Below are 16194 nucleotides of genomic sequence, written 5' to 3'. Positions count from 1 at the left end.
AGTAAATAGCTACACTACGTTAAATTCTTCTTATAGCTGCCTTTATCAACTTAGCTTTCACTGACAAGTTCAGATGTCCAGCTCATGCAAATGAATTAATTGTAACTAATGTATTTTTGAGTACTCCAGACTCTGAATGGGAATACAAAGTTTATCAATTTTTCTTCCTCATGATGAATGCAACCTGAATAGCACTGAATCCTAAGAGAGCTTTCCAAGTTTTCAGCATTATTCTCAACCCTGGAATTTTTAGCTTTCTGTGATGCAATTTGTTTTTATAACTGAAATAATTTACAAAGATGATCATATACCTTTCAGAAGCTGACGCTTACTGAAGCAGTCTGTGCATTACATTCCCATACAAAATCAGTGGGAAAGTTTCCATTGTCTTTGTTAGGTGAGTTAGGTTATAACATTACTGTTACGCTGTTTGGCCACTACATGTTTTATGAAAATTCAAAGTTGCCTACTAAGTAACTGAAGTATATTATTTACAGTGTATTCCACTGAAAAGAAACAAGAGTTAAAAAAAGAACAATACATTGTATGAGATACCTGACTACATGCTGTGCTTAATGAACAGCACATTCAAATTAAATAGCAAGAGCATGCACAAGAGAGTAAGGGGAGTATGAAATTTCTTCATTACATAGATGAAACTCAAAGACAAACCAGGAGTGTTGCATTTCTCCTTGGGAAATACAACAACTTGCAGATCGTAAGGTCATTCACTCCTCTCTAAAACTGTTTCTATTTATCATTATATATTTCCTTTAGGTCAGACTTTTATCTGATTTTTCTATTGAATCTGTTAAAAATTTACTAGAAATTCTACTGAAAATCACTTATCTGTACATCTTTACAACGTTGCTTTTTTCTTTTCTTAAAACCAGATCTGGTGTTTGACCTGTCTGCATCATTTAAGACCTTATCTCTCATCCGTGTACTTGCTAAAATAATTGTTAATAGTGTAAGCACCTATCTGCTGCCTGCTTTATCATTCTCAGGTGAACTGGACAGGAACTGAAACTGAATAAAGTGAAATACATTCATGTCAGCTAACGGTTCCTTACCTTTTCTCTTCCTGATTTTACCCTGTGACCTTTTTTACTAACTATTATGTATCTTGCTTTGTGAAGATCTAAAAGGGAAAGCGTTTCAGCTTTGTCTTTCTTAGTAGTAGTATTCTCTGTAGGCATTAGACACAGTCATTCTGAAATTTGTTTCTACTCTGTAGGTATTTTGAACATTTTTGGTGGATTATTAATATAAATTAAAAGCTAACTTAAATATTTCTACTTGTGTTCTCTATATACACTTATTATTCAGAGATTAGTTTTCAATCATCTTTTTTTTTCTTCTTCACATCCCCCCCAATTTTATTAGAAAGGTACAAGCTGTTTTTCCAGATGCTTTTGGCAGTTTTCCATGGACTTCAAATATAACCTGTTCTGACTAGAAAGTATTGTATAATATTATTCACAATGTACTGAATTAGACTATTAAAAGGCTTCTGAATGCAAGTTAAACCTTTTGAGAAAAATAATTGAATTCATTGCATTTTGAGAGAAAACTGAAACAAAGGATACAAGCTACCAGAGTACTTAGCAGCTTTCTTGGAAAAGGAATGTTAAAAACCCCTGGTTTACATTTTTAAAAAATGAATTAAATACTGATAGCTATAGCATAGGGAGGACTGGAAAATCTATTTTTTCCAAAGTGACTGTTTCTTGGATTATCTGCTTTAGCTAGAGAGTACAAATATGCTGAAATTATCTATGCAAAAAGTGTTAGCATTTCATATAATCACACTTTATCTGAGAAAGTTTTAATGAAAGAATGTACAAAATATTAAAAGATACACAGGATTCCTCTACAAAAAGGCTACCACTGGGCACTACTGGGTAGTAAAACAAGAGTAAAAAATTATAACCTGATGACCAGAAAATGATAATTTTAAACCCTTCTGCTACCTGGTAGATCAGTGAACTGCATTTGCAGATTTCCGAACAACTAACATCTACTATGATGATAGCACAAGATGATGATGGCTTAGCCCAGCTCTCAGGATTTTTGTATTATCTATTTATGGAATGACTTGTCTCCTTGCCCTTGACAGTGGGACAAGGGCCAGGAAAGCTGCAGAAGCAGAATAAAAGCAGATTTGGTCTCAGCTTCTGGAAGTGTCTCTTCTGATTAAGGTTCTCAATGGAGTTCATTGTTGACTTGTAACATAGAAGATGCAATTCAATTCACAGATGAAGACATCTACCTCAGATGCCTACCCTGCTGACACTTAAATTCTGCATCTTTATCTGTAATTTGAATCACCCCAGATTGCATGGCTTTCAAATACACCACTTGGAAAGGTTATATTGATACCTTTGGGAGTAGGATCTTATGGTAACAGAGCAAGCTTAGTATCATGGGACTCTAATATTGGAATAACTTATTTTAAAGGCAATGTAGTCCTTAATTTTGATTTAGAAAAAATGCTTACTCTGTATTATTTTGATCTACAAATGAAGTTAGAGATTCAGTGAGTGATAACTATTCTCAATGACTAATTATTTTCAGATTTATGGAATGCTTTTCTTCACAGGAAGAAATCTAGTTGAAATTTTAAAATATTCAGCTAATCATTAATTTAGTGCCATCTGCAACTGCAGTATTTATCACCCTAAGAATAATCTAAGGAAAAAGAAGGTATTTTCAGAGATATATTTGTATATTATAGAAATTTAAAAAATCCATATAAAATATACCTTTAAATGCCCTATACCTGCTTGAGACAAATTACAACAAGACAGCTCTGCCCATCTACAAATGGCAGAATTAAACATCTCTAATATTGGCATAATATGGAATTTGAAACTCCATCTTGTTCTGAATGGAGGCAGAATAATTAAAAGGCAAGTAAACATAATTATCTTGATATATAAGCACAACAAACCAGCTATGTTCTAGTTACGGATATTAACTGGTCTTTTCCGATGTGTTATTAAAGTTTCAGTGTTATAGATTGAAGTTGGTTTTGGAACTGCATATTTTTATAGGACTCAGACAAAGCATTGCAATAAATAGAAAGTAAACTTCGACATTAGTGTTTTTAAAAACCACACAATAATTGCAAGATAAGAGTGAAATGTAATTCTGATAGTCTAAAGACGTAAGAGGAAATTCTAGAAAACAGAAGGGGTTTTATTTATTTTTTTAATACTAGTCATCTAATAGATATGAACTAGAACTTGTGATCTAAGAGGCTCATGATCTTGTATGGACAAATTATTTTCATGCACAAACACACAAGTGTTTCCAAGCTGGACTATCCACTTGCAAAAAATCTTTTTCACATATAGGAACAGGCTAATTTCCCATAGCTTGCTCAGTAAGATAACTGATAGAACTCAGACTTTTTAAAGATAACTTAGCTGAATAAAGACTTTAAGTCTACAATCAAATTACTTCTCATCCGTATTTTTGACAAATCTCTTTGCTGTCACTTCAACAACTTTAACAGCAGCAGCATGCTGTTGAGTTTCTTCTTCCAAGTGTTCTCTGTGGCTCTGAAGTAAAGGAGAACATCAGAACAATCTCTCTGCTTTTCTTTTTCTCATTTGTTTTTTTAAATTATGTTTTTGTAATTAAGTTAAAAAATGGCTTCTCATTTATTTGTCCTTATGTTGTCCTTCACCTAAGCCACTCCTATTAGGATAACATATTCTTACCAATATTAATGAGCTGTCTGAACATCAGGAAAAAAAAAAGGAGTAAAAATGGAATCTTAATGTCCTGTCAGGGACTTGCTAAAGGTCCAGATGCTGTAAGTAATTTAATAATGCTTAGCACCCAGCAGCAGCCTTGTGAATGTCACAATGCATGTGCAGCACCTGTTTTTGCAGTGAAATGAAGTATTAGTTGTTGATAAACCTAAAGACAAAGAATTAGATCCATCTTTTGAAGATGTGTGCTGTATCCCTCAAAACCTACTTAAATACCTCGAATAATATCTATTTCTTTGACTTTTGGGATCTCTCTCCTACGAAAGGAAATCACTCCTCCTTCCTTGCTCTGAACATTTGGGTAGTAGTTATGCTGTCTGTATTGGCCAACAGCGTGTGGCTAACAACTAGCAGGACAGATGGCAATGGATTAATGTTTAAACACTAACACTTCTGTACCACCATGCAAACCACTAATGACCTCTTTCCACTCAGACTCTACTTCCACAATTAAATCCAAGCACTGCTTGTAGATCCACGTCCTCTGGTATGATACAGGGAAAAAAAAATAATATTGAGGATAAAATATTGGAGAACTGAAAGAGAATATCCTTCTTCCTAGTTTTCAGTGCCAATTTTCTAGAAAAAGTGGGAACATCCAAGCTTGCATTTAAAATACAATGAGGTAAAGTAAAAAGCCTATAGAGCAGAACAGTAAGTGGAGGGCTGCTGTACCGCTGGCAAAATAGCTGTTGATAATTGAAATCTACTTCAGCGTATGTCCAGTCTCACTACAGGCGCTCTGGAGTCAAAATTAGCATTGAGATGAAACACTAAGGCATCGAGCTGAGGCTCATACCTAGCGTATCGGACACCCCTCTGCACAGGGTCACTGCTGCGCTCTTGCTCCTCCTCCACAATCATTGCCTGGAAAACATTGATTTAGTGTTCCCTTTCATCCTTTTCCCATCATCTCTAAAGTGACAGTGGGTATAGAACACTAACTATTACCCTCTCATGAGAAAAGAGGCCTGAGTCTACCACTTTTCCCAAGGTTGTCCTGCGGGAAGCCAGCACACAGCCAGTTCTCTGCATGCCTGGCTATTCCTGCCAGCACCAACTGTCAGCATCTGGGGCCTGAGGAAGGCCTGCTATTTGTCCCTCTTCCTCCCCCTCGCCGATTTTTTCTGTACCCCTTCGAAAGAACCATAGAATATCTCAAGTTGGAAGGGACCCATAAGGATCACTGAGCCCAACTCCCTGCTCCTCACAGGACTGCCTAAAACTAAACCATATGACTGAGAGCATTGTCCAGACACTCCTTGAACTCTCAGAGGCTTGGTGCTGTGACCACTTCCTGGGGGAGCATGTTCCAGGGACCAACCACTCTCTCAGTGAAGAACCTTTTCCTAAAGTCCAATCTGAACTTCCTCTGACATGGCTTCATACCTTTTCCACGTGTAATAGTAAAAATGTCCAATTTCATAGCAGTAGCTCAATGAAAATTAAGATTTATAGTGAATATATACAAGAAAATTGGAGCAGCTGCAGAAGAAAAAAGAAAGCACGCTGCCCAGTAGCTGCATATGCCTTGGAGGATTTCTGAAGTCCAAACTTAAGTTTGCATATTCTGACTTTGAAAAGGTATCTTTTCCTCCATGTTTTTGTCCTTTCCAAACCAGCTCAAGATTATGGAAAGAAAAACACATTGAAATCCAGGTACTGGACCTCAAAATTCCTTCCAAACATAGATGATGAATAGACATAGAGAAAATAACCTGCATGTATTTTGTCTATGCTACAGATATTATAGAGAGATGTATCAGACTGGTTATAAAAGTACAAAGTATGTTTTTCTTTTTGTCTGTCAAAGACAGCAAAAGGTGCTCTCCATGTTAGATCAGTACAACTTCAGATATGAACTAACATGAGCTGTACCTTGTATCCAATGTAGAAATAGTTTTCCTGAGCTCAGACTGAGGGAAAGAAAAAGAAAAGAAGAAAAGTTGGATCAAGACGTAAATGTTGAAAACTTTTAGAGTCTGAAGTAGGTAGAAAGAAGAAAAAAAAATATCCTGAATGCAGAAATAAGAGGAAGAGGAAGGTCTCAAGACCCCAGCTCTGGAACTACTGATGTAGTATTAAATAATTTAATAAAAAGTGATTCTTTTTAAGAATCAAAGAAGATTATGTATAACACGCTAGTGAGGATGATAAAACTTAAAGCAAGGAATCTTATATCCACAGCATACACCTTCTTTGCTATGCTGTTTAGAACCAACAATGCCCAAGCACTCTCATCCCTGAAATAACCACGCAGAAATTGCACAGCATTTAATTATTGTCCTACTGCTGCATGCATTTGTGTTTATTCATGGGGGAATTTTAAATTTTTGACATATCAACTGACACAATAAGCTCTTGTCTTTCAGAAAGGAGGTTTCAGCTTAAATAATGGGCCATACCAACCAGAAAGAATTGCCACTTGGTCCTAATAAGTGACAGAGAATAGCTCTGCCACTCTTTATTTTTATAGCACAGTTCTCATGTGGCAATTCATAAGGGAGATGTAAGATAAGTTTTTCACCATAGGGCATTTCAAATATTAAACAGCAATGTAGTGTTACGTCTGCACATAACATATAATAAGAGTATCATAAAGATATGAAAAATATTGCTTAAAAATTGAAAATGTACCTAAATGATTAAAAGCAATCTGAAGTACTGTGTAAAGTATTTCTCTCTTTCAAAGAATTCTTGTTACCCAAGCACAAAGTGGCTTGCAAATGGTTGGTGATACCAAGTATATTTAATAGTTTTATGAGTTGATTATGTAATGGATGTATAAAAAAGTATTATTTTTCAATCCAGGGCTAGTCACAAGACCCTAATTTCACCACTGCTGAATGTCAAATGTATATATGTAGATTAACACAGAGAATGATACAACTAATTTACAAGTGAAACAGAAGTAAAAACTAGAAGAGTTGTTTGCAACTGTTTTTCTAGTCCATTAACTATTACTGCCTCTTGATGCTGAATCAAAACAAGTTGAGAGGCTTTCTATTATTGGAAGGTGACTTAAACAGAGAATTGCAGGAGAAATATGGATGAATTTCAAATAAATAACATGTTAATTTTTAAAAGGCTACTTTGGCAGACCCATTGAAGTGCTGGCAAAGAGGTTGAAGTCTTGATCAGATTTCACAATTTTCTTAATACTGCACTTCAAGATAATTAATTAATGGGGTAGATTCTCTTGATAGCTTAGCCAAAGTCATTAAGAGCTCCTATTACAAACGTGTTATAGCGCAGACGGTCTGTAAAAAGACTTTTCCAGGGACTAGACAGACAGAAACAGAGGTGACGTCACATTGCACTGTAAATTATGAGAAGGGATGAGACTCATATTCCAGCTGGACATTTCAACTGTTATGAGCAACATGGCTCGCTTTCTGACTGCCTCTTGGCTCATCTTGCATGCTTTGCCAGCCGGAGATGTAAAGCCATATGGCTTCTCAGGCACCGCTCCGTCATACCTTCTGCAGTGATTCCCGAAGCTGAAAGAGATCCTTTAACTCTGCATTTAAGTACAAGGTAGCTAACCTGTACTAAAAGAGGGCAAGTCATCTCACATTTACCTCTGTTTAAAAGATCTGACAATGGATTTGTACCGCAGTCTAGCAGATGAGCTGTATTTTCACCTCCTGACAAATTGTTTATATTCCTATACTTGGAAAGAGTGTTTAGCTGGCTATAAAACTTCAGTAAGAAACATACTATCAAATTTGTATACTCAGAGTGTATAATATTTTGCTGTGTAAGTTATCTAAATGTTCTCTGAATTGACAAGTAACTGACTTAAACCAAGGGAAAACATTAGACAACAGAGTAATTTTCAACAGAAAATTCCATTTAAGATGCAAAAACATCTGAAAGAATGTAAGCAATTCAAGTAATTTAGCACAGAAATTACAAATTCTGTGTTCATTTTTTTTGGATTAGGAAAGGAAGAGGGAGTGAATTAACTTTAAGTTAAAAACCTTTGCTACAATAAGAAGAGCCTGATTAATGATGAAATGCCTCAAAAGAATATTTTAAGCTATTATATATTCAGTCTAAAGTTCAATATGAAATACTCCTGTTTGCACATCACCGCAAAAGCTGGACTACTAACTCATCTAGGTATGATAGAAGTGAATTGCGTGCATTTCTGATTTCCACACATTAAAGTGGTTTTAAGGACCCAAAGAGGGTTTTTTTTCAGTCTGTATTTTAGTTAAGGAATACAAATTCAGAGAATGCTGAGAAATGGATAACTTATTTTTCTGACTTGGGTTTTGCAACATGTCTTCTTAACAATATTCATAATCCTATTGCACCACAGCGGCTTTAAGTACAATTACTTTAATACGAAAATTAGACTAGCAGAATGTTTAATATATTTTAGATTTTTGAAATTTTACTGTAGTTTGGGACTACAGGTAGGCAAACCCCCCTCTAAGGGAAAGGAGAAAGGCTTTATTTTATGTGTTCCTGACAACTAAGTTCTGATCCATATTTGCCCAGTTGAAGGGTAGAAGCAGCTGATGAGGGATTGTAAAACATCATCATCCCTTCTTTCCCCAGCACCCTACTACTGACAATACCAGAACAACCATACAGATAAGAGAGAGAGGAGTTGAGCCCTTTGATTCCTTTTTCCTACTGGGAGGAAAGGATGTATGTGTATGAGCACTCTGAAACTACCCTTGTCCTGCGACACTTAGGAGAAAAGACCTTATGTTTGGAACTACTATGTATGCAAACAAGATTAAAAAATACAGACATGTTTCTCATCTATTGTTACTTACGCATGTTATTACTGCCATTGCCTTAATGGATACTTAGTTCAAGTTCATAATAATCTTAAATAAGTCAATGTTTGACAATAGATATCAAAGACTTAGAGCAACATGTGCACACATATTATTACAAGTTCTACCACAGGTAAGTCCGAAAGCAAGAATGCTTGAAATGCTTTCTCTTGCTTCAGATCTTCTTTGATGTCTAGATGTTGCAAAGAAAACACCACAGGCAACATTTAGGTAATGAATTACTTTGATCACCTCCAAAGTGAAGTGGTAGTAAGATGTGTTACCTGGTAAGGTGTCGGTAGATATAGGCACAAGCAATTGGCATATGTAATATAGGTAAGAATGATGAAGGGGACTATTTCCACTCCCACAAGATTACATACCTGTAGCTTCTAATGTCCAATAGTTTCTGCACAATACCCCATGTACTCTTGGTGGAACACAGCAAGTAAGCAAGCACATTTCTAAGAAAAAAAATCTCAAATACACAACACAAATTTTGTGGTAAATGGATGCAAAGTGTCATCAAGTTTGACAAGTTATTTGACTAGCTATATCTTTTAGCACTGTTATCAGTCTTTACCAGTGCTGTAATTGAAAATTATACATCTGCCTGCTATTTTCAAAAAGTAATTGCAAAAGCGTGATATAACTTTCATCTCTATTCTAGTAATTTTTCTCAATTTGCATGGCTCTAGAGATCTCAGTGAGTAGAGCTACAGGTTCAGGAGCTCTCTAAAGCTGTGACTTATACAGCTCTGGACTTTTATGAGAGTTATGATTCTGTCTTAAAGAGCCCAAAGCTTAGCAAAAATGAAGTGCACATTTGTGCACATTTCAGATATCGCCAGGGATCTTTATGAATAGAAAAGGGTTCAAGCAATAGCAGAAATACCTGTCAGAAGAAATTATTGCAGCAAGAAAAAAAAGAAAAAAAAAAAAACCTCATGAAAAAAATGAGAAAGTTGGTGAAGTAATAATCAGATCTGAAGATGAAGTTACAGTAAGTATACATATGGGTTTTAAATGTCTCCCTTCAGCTATATTTAATTTTGATCCCTTTAGCACTTGTCACCCTAATGTCCTCCACTCAAAACCAGGCAGAGGTATATATGATCTGTGCAGACAACACAGAGGCAAAAGACTTCTGGTTTGAGGTGAGCAACTATTGTGCATTTCTAAGATTGGCAGAAAAGAAGTAGATCTTTTTTCTGTATAGCTTTAAAGTATGCAAACATTGACTAAGCAGAGAGAAAAGGTTGTGTCAAGGTAATTCAGTAGAATGCATAATGTAAAAGGTATTTCTAAGTAAGGGGTGGGAGGGCAGAGGTGTGATTACTTGTCTTTATCCAGCTTAAATACAAAAATCAATGGATGGTCATCTTCACATCTTTATTCTGTAGATATACTTCATGTCTCTGCTCATCTGTTCTGTTGGTCTTGAATGGCATGTCTAAAAACTGAAGGCTGTGAAGTCCTTTTGGAGATTCAGATACAAACTTGGCAGTTTCCTGATCATATGTCATGAAAAGACCAGAGCACAAACCAACATTTTTAGCTCAGTTGGTATGGATCCCAACAGAAAGCATTGCTACACCTGTGACTTTCTCTCTGTACAGTTTTCAGTGTCAGTGTAAATACATTGTACTGTAATAATGGATGCACCCTTGGTATTGTAAGACCTGGAGCCATGACTTGACTTTACACCATTTAAACATGTAACCACTGAATCATCCAGCACTCTTAGCTATTTTTTTTTTTTTTTTAAATATACTTTTTCTTTTCTCCTCCTAGATTAGACTGTGTTCCAAGATGTCTTAATGATGCACTTTATGGAAATATTTTGTTTTCCATAGTCACTCAAACAACTGAATACCTGTTATCAAGAGTTTCACTGGAGTTTTTCCATCTTCCTGGGTGATCATATAGCCTTATTCCTCCCAGCCCCACCCCTACTTCTTCACATTAATCTATCTTCCACTTACAGTTTTAATTAGATGCTCTTAAGGCTGGCTTAGTTTTGCATGGCACAATTCCAAACACCACAGAAAGAATTTTTAGTTGTCCTAAAATTTGACATGACCAGTAATTTGAAAGTCAAAGACAAGACACCAGCCTATTTATTGCCTTATAACATCACTTATGTCCTGTGAAATACAGATAAAATGCCAATAATATCACATGTCTAGGAAGTGCATTATCATACACCTGAATGCACAGGCATCCTTCTTTCTTTTCAGAATGTTCCTGCCCTGCATATAAATTTGTAGTCTTTTTTTTTTTTAATTATTATAATTTAACTTTTTTTGGAAGTTAACAGATAAGAACATTTCAAAGTTGTTAACTAAATAATTTTTTTCCCTGAAGCATAATAATTTACTTTTTTTGTAGTTTAAAAATATTTCTCCTCACTGCTTCCTCCACTGTTTATTTTCATCCCTTTCACTGGGCAGCCACGCTCACAGCTGCTTCAGCATGCAGCACCAGTGAAGGTACAAAAAACATTTTTGAAGAAGTCAGGGACTTTCCGGAGCATATTTACAGCTAATAGAAAAAAATATTTTCTGATGTCAGCAAACCTGGTATAGAAAAGTCTCCTCCCCTGCTCTCAGCAGATGTTTCCATGCTTTTTATTCCTTTTTATTCCAAGGCAAAAATAAAAAAAATTGTCCTTCTCTGCTCTACCTTACACAACAAACATTTTTAGAGGAGAAGGCAAGAATAATACCTTCTGAATTTTAGGTGCCTGTTAATTTCTTTGATTTCCAATAGTAGAATCTTCAGGCTTTTACTGATTGTGCTGGTGGTTATAAATACCTGTACTAAGTAAGAAATATTAAATAATAAATAAACAATAAGGAATATTTTAATATGCATTCAATACCGTATGAGGAATTAATAAAAAATAAACAGATTTATATATTAATAGAATAATGTAAGAAAGAATAAGAAAGAATAAAGGCCATATAGCCATGAAAAAGAAGAGGAAGATACAGAATAAGAAATAATGTAAATACAATAGACACTCTGCAGACACTCTGCCCCAGCTGCACACCAAGGAGCTTACAGGTGTTCACTCTAATGATGGTAAGGTAAGAACACATGTTTTCTTCAGGCCTTTATGTTTTTACAATATTAACCTCTAGTGTGTTGACTTTAAGTAGGTCTATCTCAATACACTCATACATTTTCAGTGCTGGATTCACTTAGCAAGAATGGTGTCAGCAATCAAAATATCATATCTATTTCAGCCAATGGGAATGTTTGCCATGGGCAACTCACCTTTTAGCAATTACCAGCTGGAGTAGAAGGTTTTAATAATACAGCTACTAGATGAAACAGAACTGCGTTCCATAAACACACTGGGCAAGTACAATATGGCTAGAGCAGGTGTTGGCTTAATTTTCCTCATCTGTATCTGCTAGCAAGTCTGGTTACCTTTGCACACTCATTTGATGTGGTCATTCAGAGAAATCAGTGCAGATGGTGTGTCATTGTATGCACTTGCCAAAGATTTTTTACAGCTTGAAGCCACTGTTTCCAGCCAGTATGAAAGCTCAGTGTGGATTACAACCAGACTTTAACTTAAAACTATTTGTGAGCATATCCTCAGCACGTGAGGAAAAAGAGCAGACAAAACACAGCTTAATCCAGAAGTAAAGTGAAAAAAATGAAAAGTCGTGGAGTCTAAGGGGTATCTTACACATCTATATTTGTATATTTTTCATGTCATTCCCAGTCAATATATATTGTTTTCTAACAGATCTAGAACATTACTTTGTACTGATTTTTTTGACCAATATTCTTAAAAAGCAATTAATATCTTCAGTACTGTTCTAGTACTGAAAATATAAAAAATATTACTTCATATTTACTAGCACAGCAAGTATGATTTGTGCTAAAAACACAGTATAACATGGTAACATTAATAAAAGCAAAGAAAAATACATGAAAAGTGGAACAGATATGTAGAGGATTTTTTATTTCCATTTCATTTGAAACTTTGATCTGCTCTATTTTATACTTCGCAAAATATCAAATGCCATTTTAATGAATGAGTGGCAGCATGGTCACTTTCCATTTAAATTTTGTAGTGACTAGGAAGGCATTTGGATTTTTGTTTTGTTCTGTTGTTTTTGTTTTTGTTTTTTTTTATTCTGTTTCTCCAACTGTTTTTAATATATGCTGTTAAAAATACATTGCAAGAGTAATGGGGACAAGCCATTTCCCTCTGAAGTAATGGAAGACTGACAGAACTTGTAAGAAAATGATGGTTATTTTCCCACAGAAATTGTTGTTGAAACATGTTTTGCTGAGATTTTTTTTTTAGTTTGTTTTGTTACAGCTGTCTCAACAAAAATCATTTTCCATTAAGCTGTTTTTACTATTTTGAGGCATTTCTGCTTTCTCTGCCTTCAGTTAATGCTGAATCATGCCCTTGTCATCCACTGTATGCATTGGTTTTTGTTTGAGTATGGTGATGAGATTTTTTTCCTGACTATTCAACAATATTTTATCTTTGATGTTAATTAATGAAACCTAGTCATAAAGCTAAACTGATATACATAACAGTCAATAAAGAACACTCACCTACTGTCAGTTGTCCAGTTAACTGTCCCATGTGATTTCTTGCATTCACTGTTACATTTCTGTCAGACTGTAAGACCAGTGGGCTATCCTGGGAAACATGTATAAGACAAAAAATGAGAGAACAAAAAGTTGAGTTAGAATTAAGTTAGAACTAAATATAAACATGCATGCTGAGAGGGGAGTTGTGTCAAACATAATAGCCTTTTTAATAATTTCATAAAGTATTTTACAAATCAAATTTTTATATTAAAAAAACAGTAAGAATAACATTTTAAGCTTAAAAGCTTTGTGCTTAAAAGCTTTGTGCATAGAAACCCTGCTTTAGAAATCAGTTGAACTTATTTTATATAAATTGGGCCTTATTTCCTGAGGATATTACAAAGTTACAAATCCAAAAAGCCTTAACACAAACCTGTTTTGTTAGCCTTTTCCATGTATTACTAACATATACTTTTTGAGCTACCTAACCAACACTATACTACATTATTCTATTAGCCTGTACAACCTATAGTATTTGGATTGCACTTACTGAAACCTTACAGCCATGCATTTCTTTGAGGGTAAATGATATCATTATTCTCAAAAAGCAAAGAAAGAGAGCACTGGATAGCGAGGTCATATAACACACAACCCTGCCCCACCACCAATAGTACCTGACAGGTAGTATTAGTAATCAAGCTGATGGAGCACAAAGACAAACACTGTATGATATTAAGTATGATCTTAACACTTTTGGAGTCAGTTTGCAGCATGACTACATTGCTGTCAGCATCCTACTAGGTTTAAGCTTTTGAAAAATATTTACATATATATGCATAGGCATATCTTGTGTCCAAAGCCAGCTTAAGGAATCTCAGAAATCAAGACAGAATCGAATTTTGCTTCTTGAAGAATGAGGAGCCAGGCCCACTCCTCCAGGAGAAGGACAGATGCACAGGAAAGGGGAAGAGCTTCAACAGAGAGCCAAGAGAAACCCACCATTAAAAAAAAAAAAAAAAAAGAGCTTACTGATCCTGCTCTCATTGGCGGGGGGTGAGTGCATGAGAGGAGGGAAAATTAGGATGGTGGCTGTTGTTGCGGAGAGGCACTTTCCTCCCTGGAACCACTTGATACCACACTGTTATTCCCCTGAAGCTTGCAGTGAGACCTTGGGTACATTGCTGTTTCCAGCAGTCTGCCAGCGCTTACCTATGCTTAGGTAAGTTTATCCAACACCAGTAAAACACCTGACAGAAACAGCTGGGGAAGTGCTTTAGGTAGGAATGACTAAGGGCTAGGAAAATATTTCTGAGAATTTTTATATACCAGTTTTATTCTTAGATTCTTCCCTGGGCATCCATTATTGGTCATTCCTGGATTGACCATATTAGGTTAGATAGACTTCTTGTGTATGTGTGTGTCACTTAATATATCAGTTCTTCCTGTTCTTGAAAGTTTTTTAAGAAGAGAAAGAAAGGAGTTAAGGAGCCATATATAAAGATTTATTTTTACCTGAAGGACGCATTAGGTTTGCACGTAAATTTTCTATACCTTTTAATCCTTTCCTTTGAATCCAGGGCTTTCCTCTGCAAGAAACACTCTTCCCAGTTGTTTTCACCATGATTATTAACTTGAAATGATACTCAGTTCCCTGGGAAGTCTGAAATTATTCTGAGCTAATTTTTAATAGTTCAGGTGTGTTTCATCTCTCGCTGGACCATGCTATGACCTCTCTAACATCCTGCCAATTAGCTCTGCATCACGGAATCTGGCAGATGAAAGTCACTGTTTGGCTTGTCCATCTTTCTATATAAAAAGCCATAATTATCAGTGAGACACTGTGTTCAATGTAACTGGTTTGAGCTAAACATGTGATGCAATCAAGGGAGTTTCTGGCAACAAAAGCAGCTGCTAAGGACCTTTTTCTCAACACTTGATTTGATTTCCACTTTCCTTACGGTCCTTTGAAGATCATTAGTCTGGGCAACTGCTGCTCTGGGAAAGGAGGTTGTCCTGATAGACAGCTGCATGGCCAAAGTATATTTTTAAGGAGCCCTTTTCACTTTTGCTTAGTCAATATTTGGAGAACAGTCTTCCAAGTTAGAATAATCTCACCCTTAGCAAGGGAGGGTACTGCCATGACTATTTTTACTGCTCAGCTAAGGGTTTGGTAACTTACAGTTCCAAACACTGTTCATAGTCTGATCTGAAGGTTTCTTTCACCTTAGGAAAATACTTATAGTTAACAAGATTCTCAGGCTAAAATCTGCCTCTCGGGTTTCTTGTGCTCAGGCTCTAATTGTAAATGAAGACCTTGGGTATCAAATTCTCAAGTACAGGATGATAAAAGATTAAGTGAGCCAAGCCTTCTTTCTTCTCCTTTCCTCGTCTTATTTGAAAGATAAAAAGAGGGATGAAGAAGTTAAGAACTTAAATCTATATTCCTTAGTTCCTGGATGTCAAATATAGAGCTGCAAGCTTAAATTCCGGACCAAAGAAAACCCAGCAGCAAAACTCCTGACAATTTAAGCAGTCCAGCATTTTATCTGCACTGTTTACCTGCACTTCTGTTTTCCACAGGAAGTGCCTAAAGACAGTTTCAAGGTATTCAAAGGGAGTCTACTCAGAGGAGCTAGCAACTCAGAGGAGACTTAGCTGAAATCAGTGGAATTACAGATCTGTTAAGACAAGTATGAAGTGAGATGAGTGTCAGTCATATGAATACAAATATATCTACAGCACAAAAATGTCGGATGATTTTCTCTCTGGATCACCAGATCTGCTACTCTTTTGATGTGAACTTCAGCTTGCAATTTAATAGACTTGATAATAAAATACTTTACTGACATTATACAGCTGTATATCAGATCTTCCATCAACAGGTGAACATAAAGAACATTTTCCCTTACATGTAATAAAGTAATGTAGTGCTATAAAATCAGCTCCATGTATTTCTGTAGCTCAGTGTTATGAATATCAGGAACAGATATGCTCCATATTTAGAATATAATCATATACATGCAGTGTAAAAGTTGTCATGAGCAACT

The 16194-nt window shown here is 35.7% G+C and overlaps 1 protein-coding gene across 1 annotated transcript in view; it reads right to left on the bottom strand.

Moving 5' to 3' along the window:
- The window catches only part of SGCZ (sarcoglycan zeta), a 522215-nt gene that overhangs the window by 60548 nt on the left and 445473 nt on the right, over nucleotides 1-16194 (bottom strand). The window contains 1 exon segment of the mRNA XM_069789380.1: nucleotides 13169-13256. Within this exon segment, the coding sequence (XP_069645481.1) occupies nucleotides 13169-13256 (88 nt within the window).

This window comes from Haliaeetus albicilla, chromosome 1 (assembly GCF_947461875.1).
Source record: "Haliaeetus albicilla chromosome 1, bHalAlb1.1, whole genome shotgun sequence".
Lineage (NCBI taxonomy): Eukaryota > Metazoa > Chordata > Aves > Accipitriformes > Accipitridae > Haliaeetus > Haliaeetus albicilla.
Note: the sequence above shows the minus strand (reverse complement) of the source record. Positions and strands in the feature narration are given on the sequence as shown.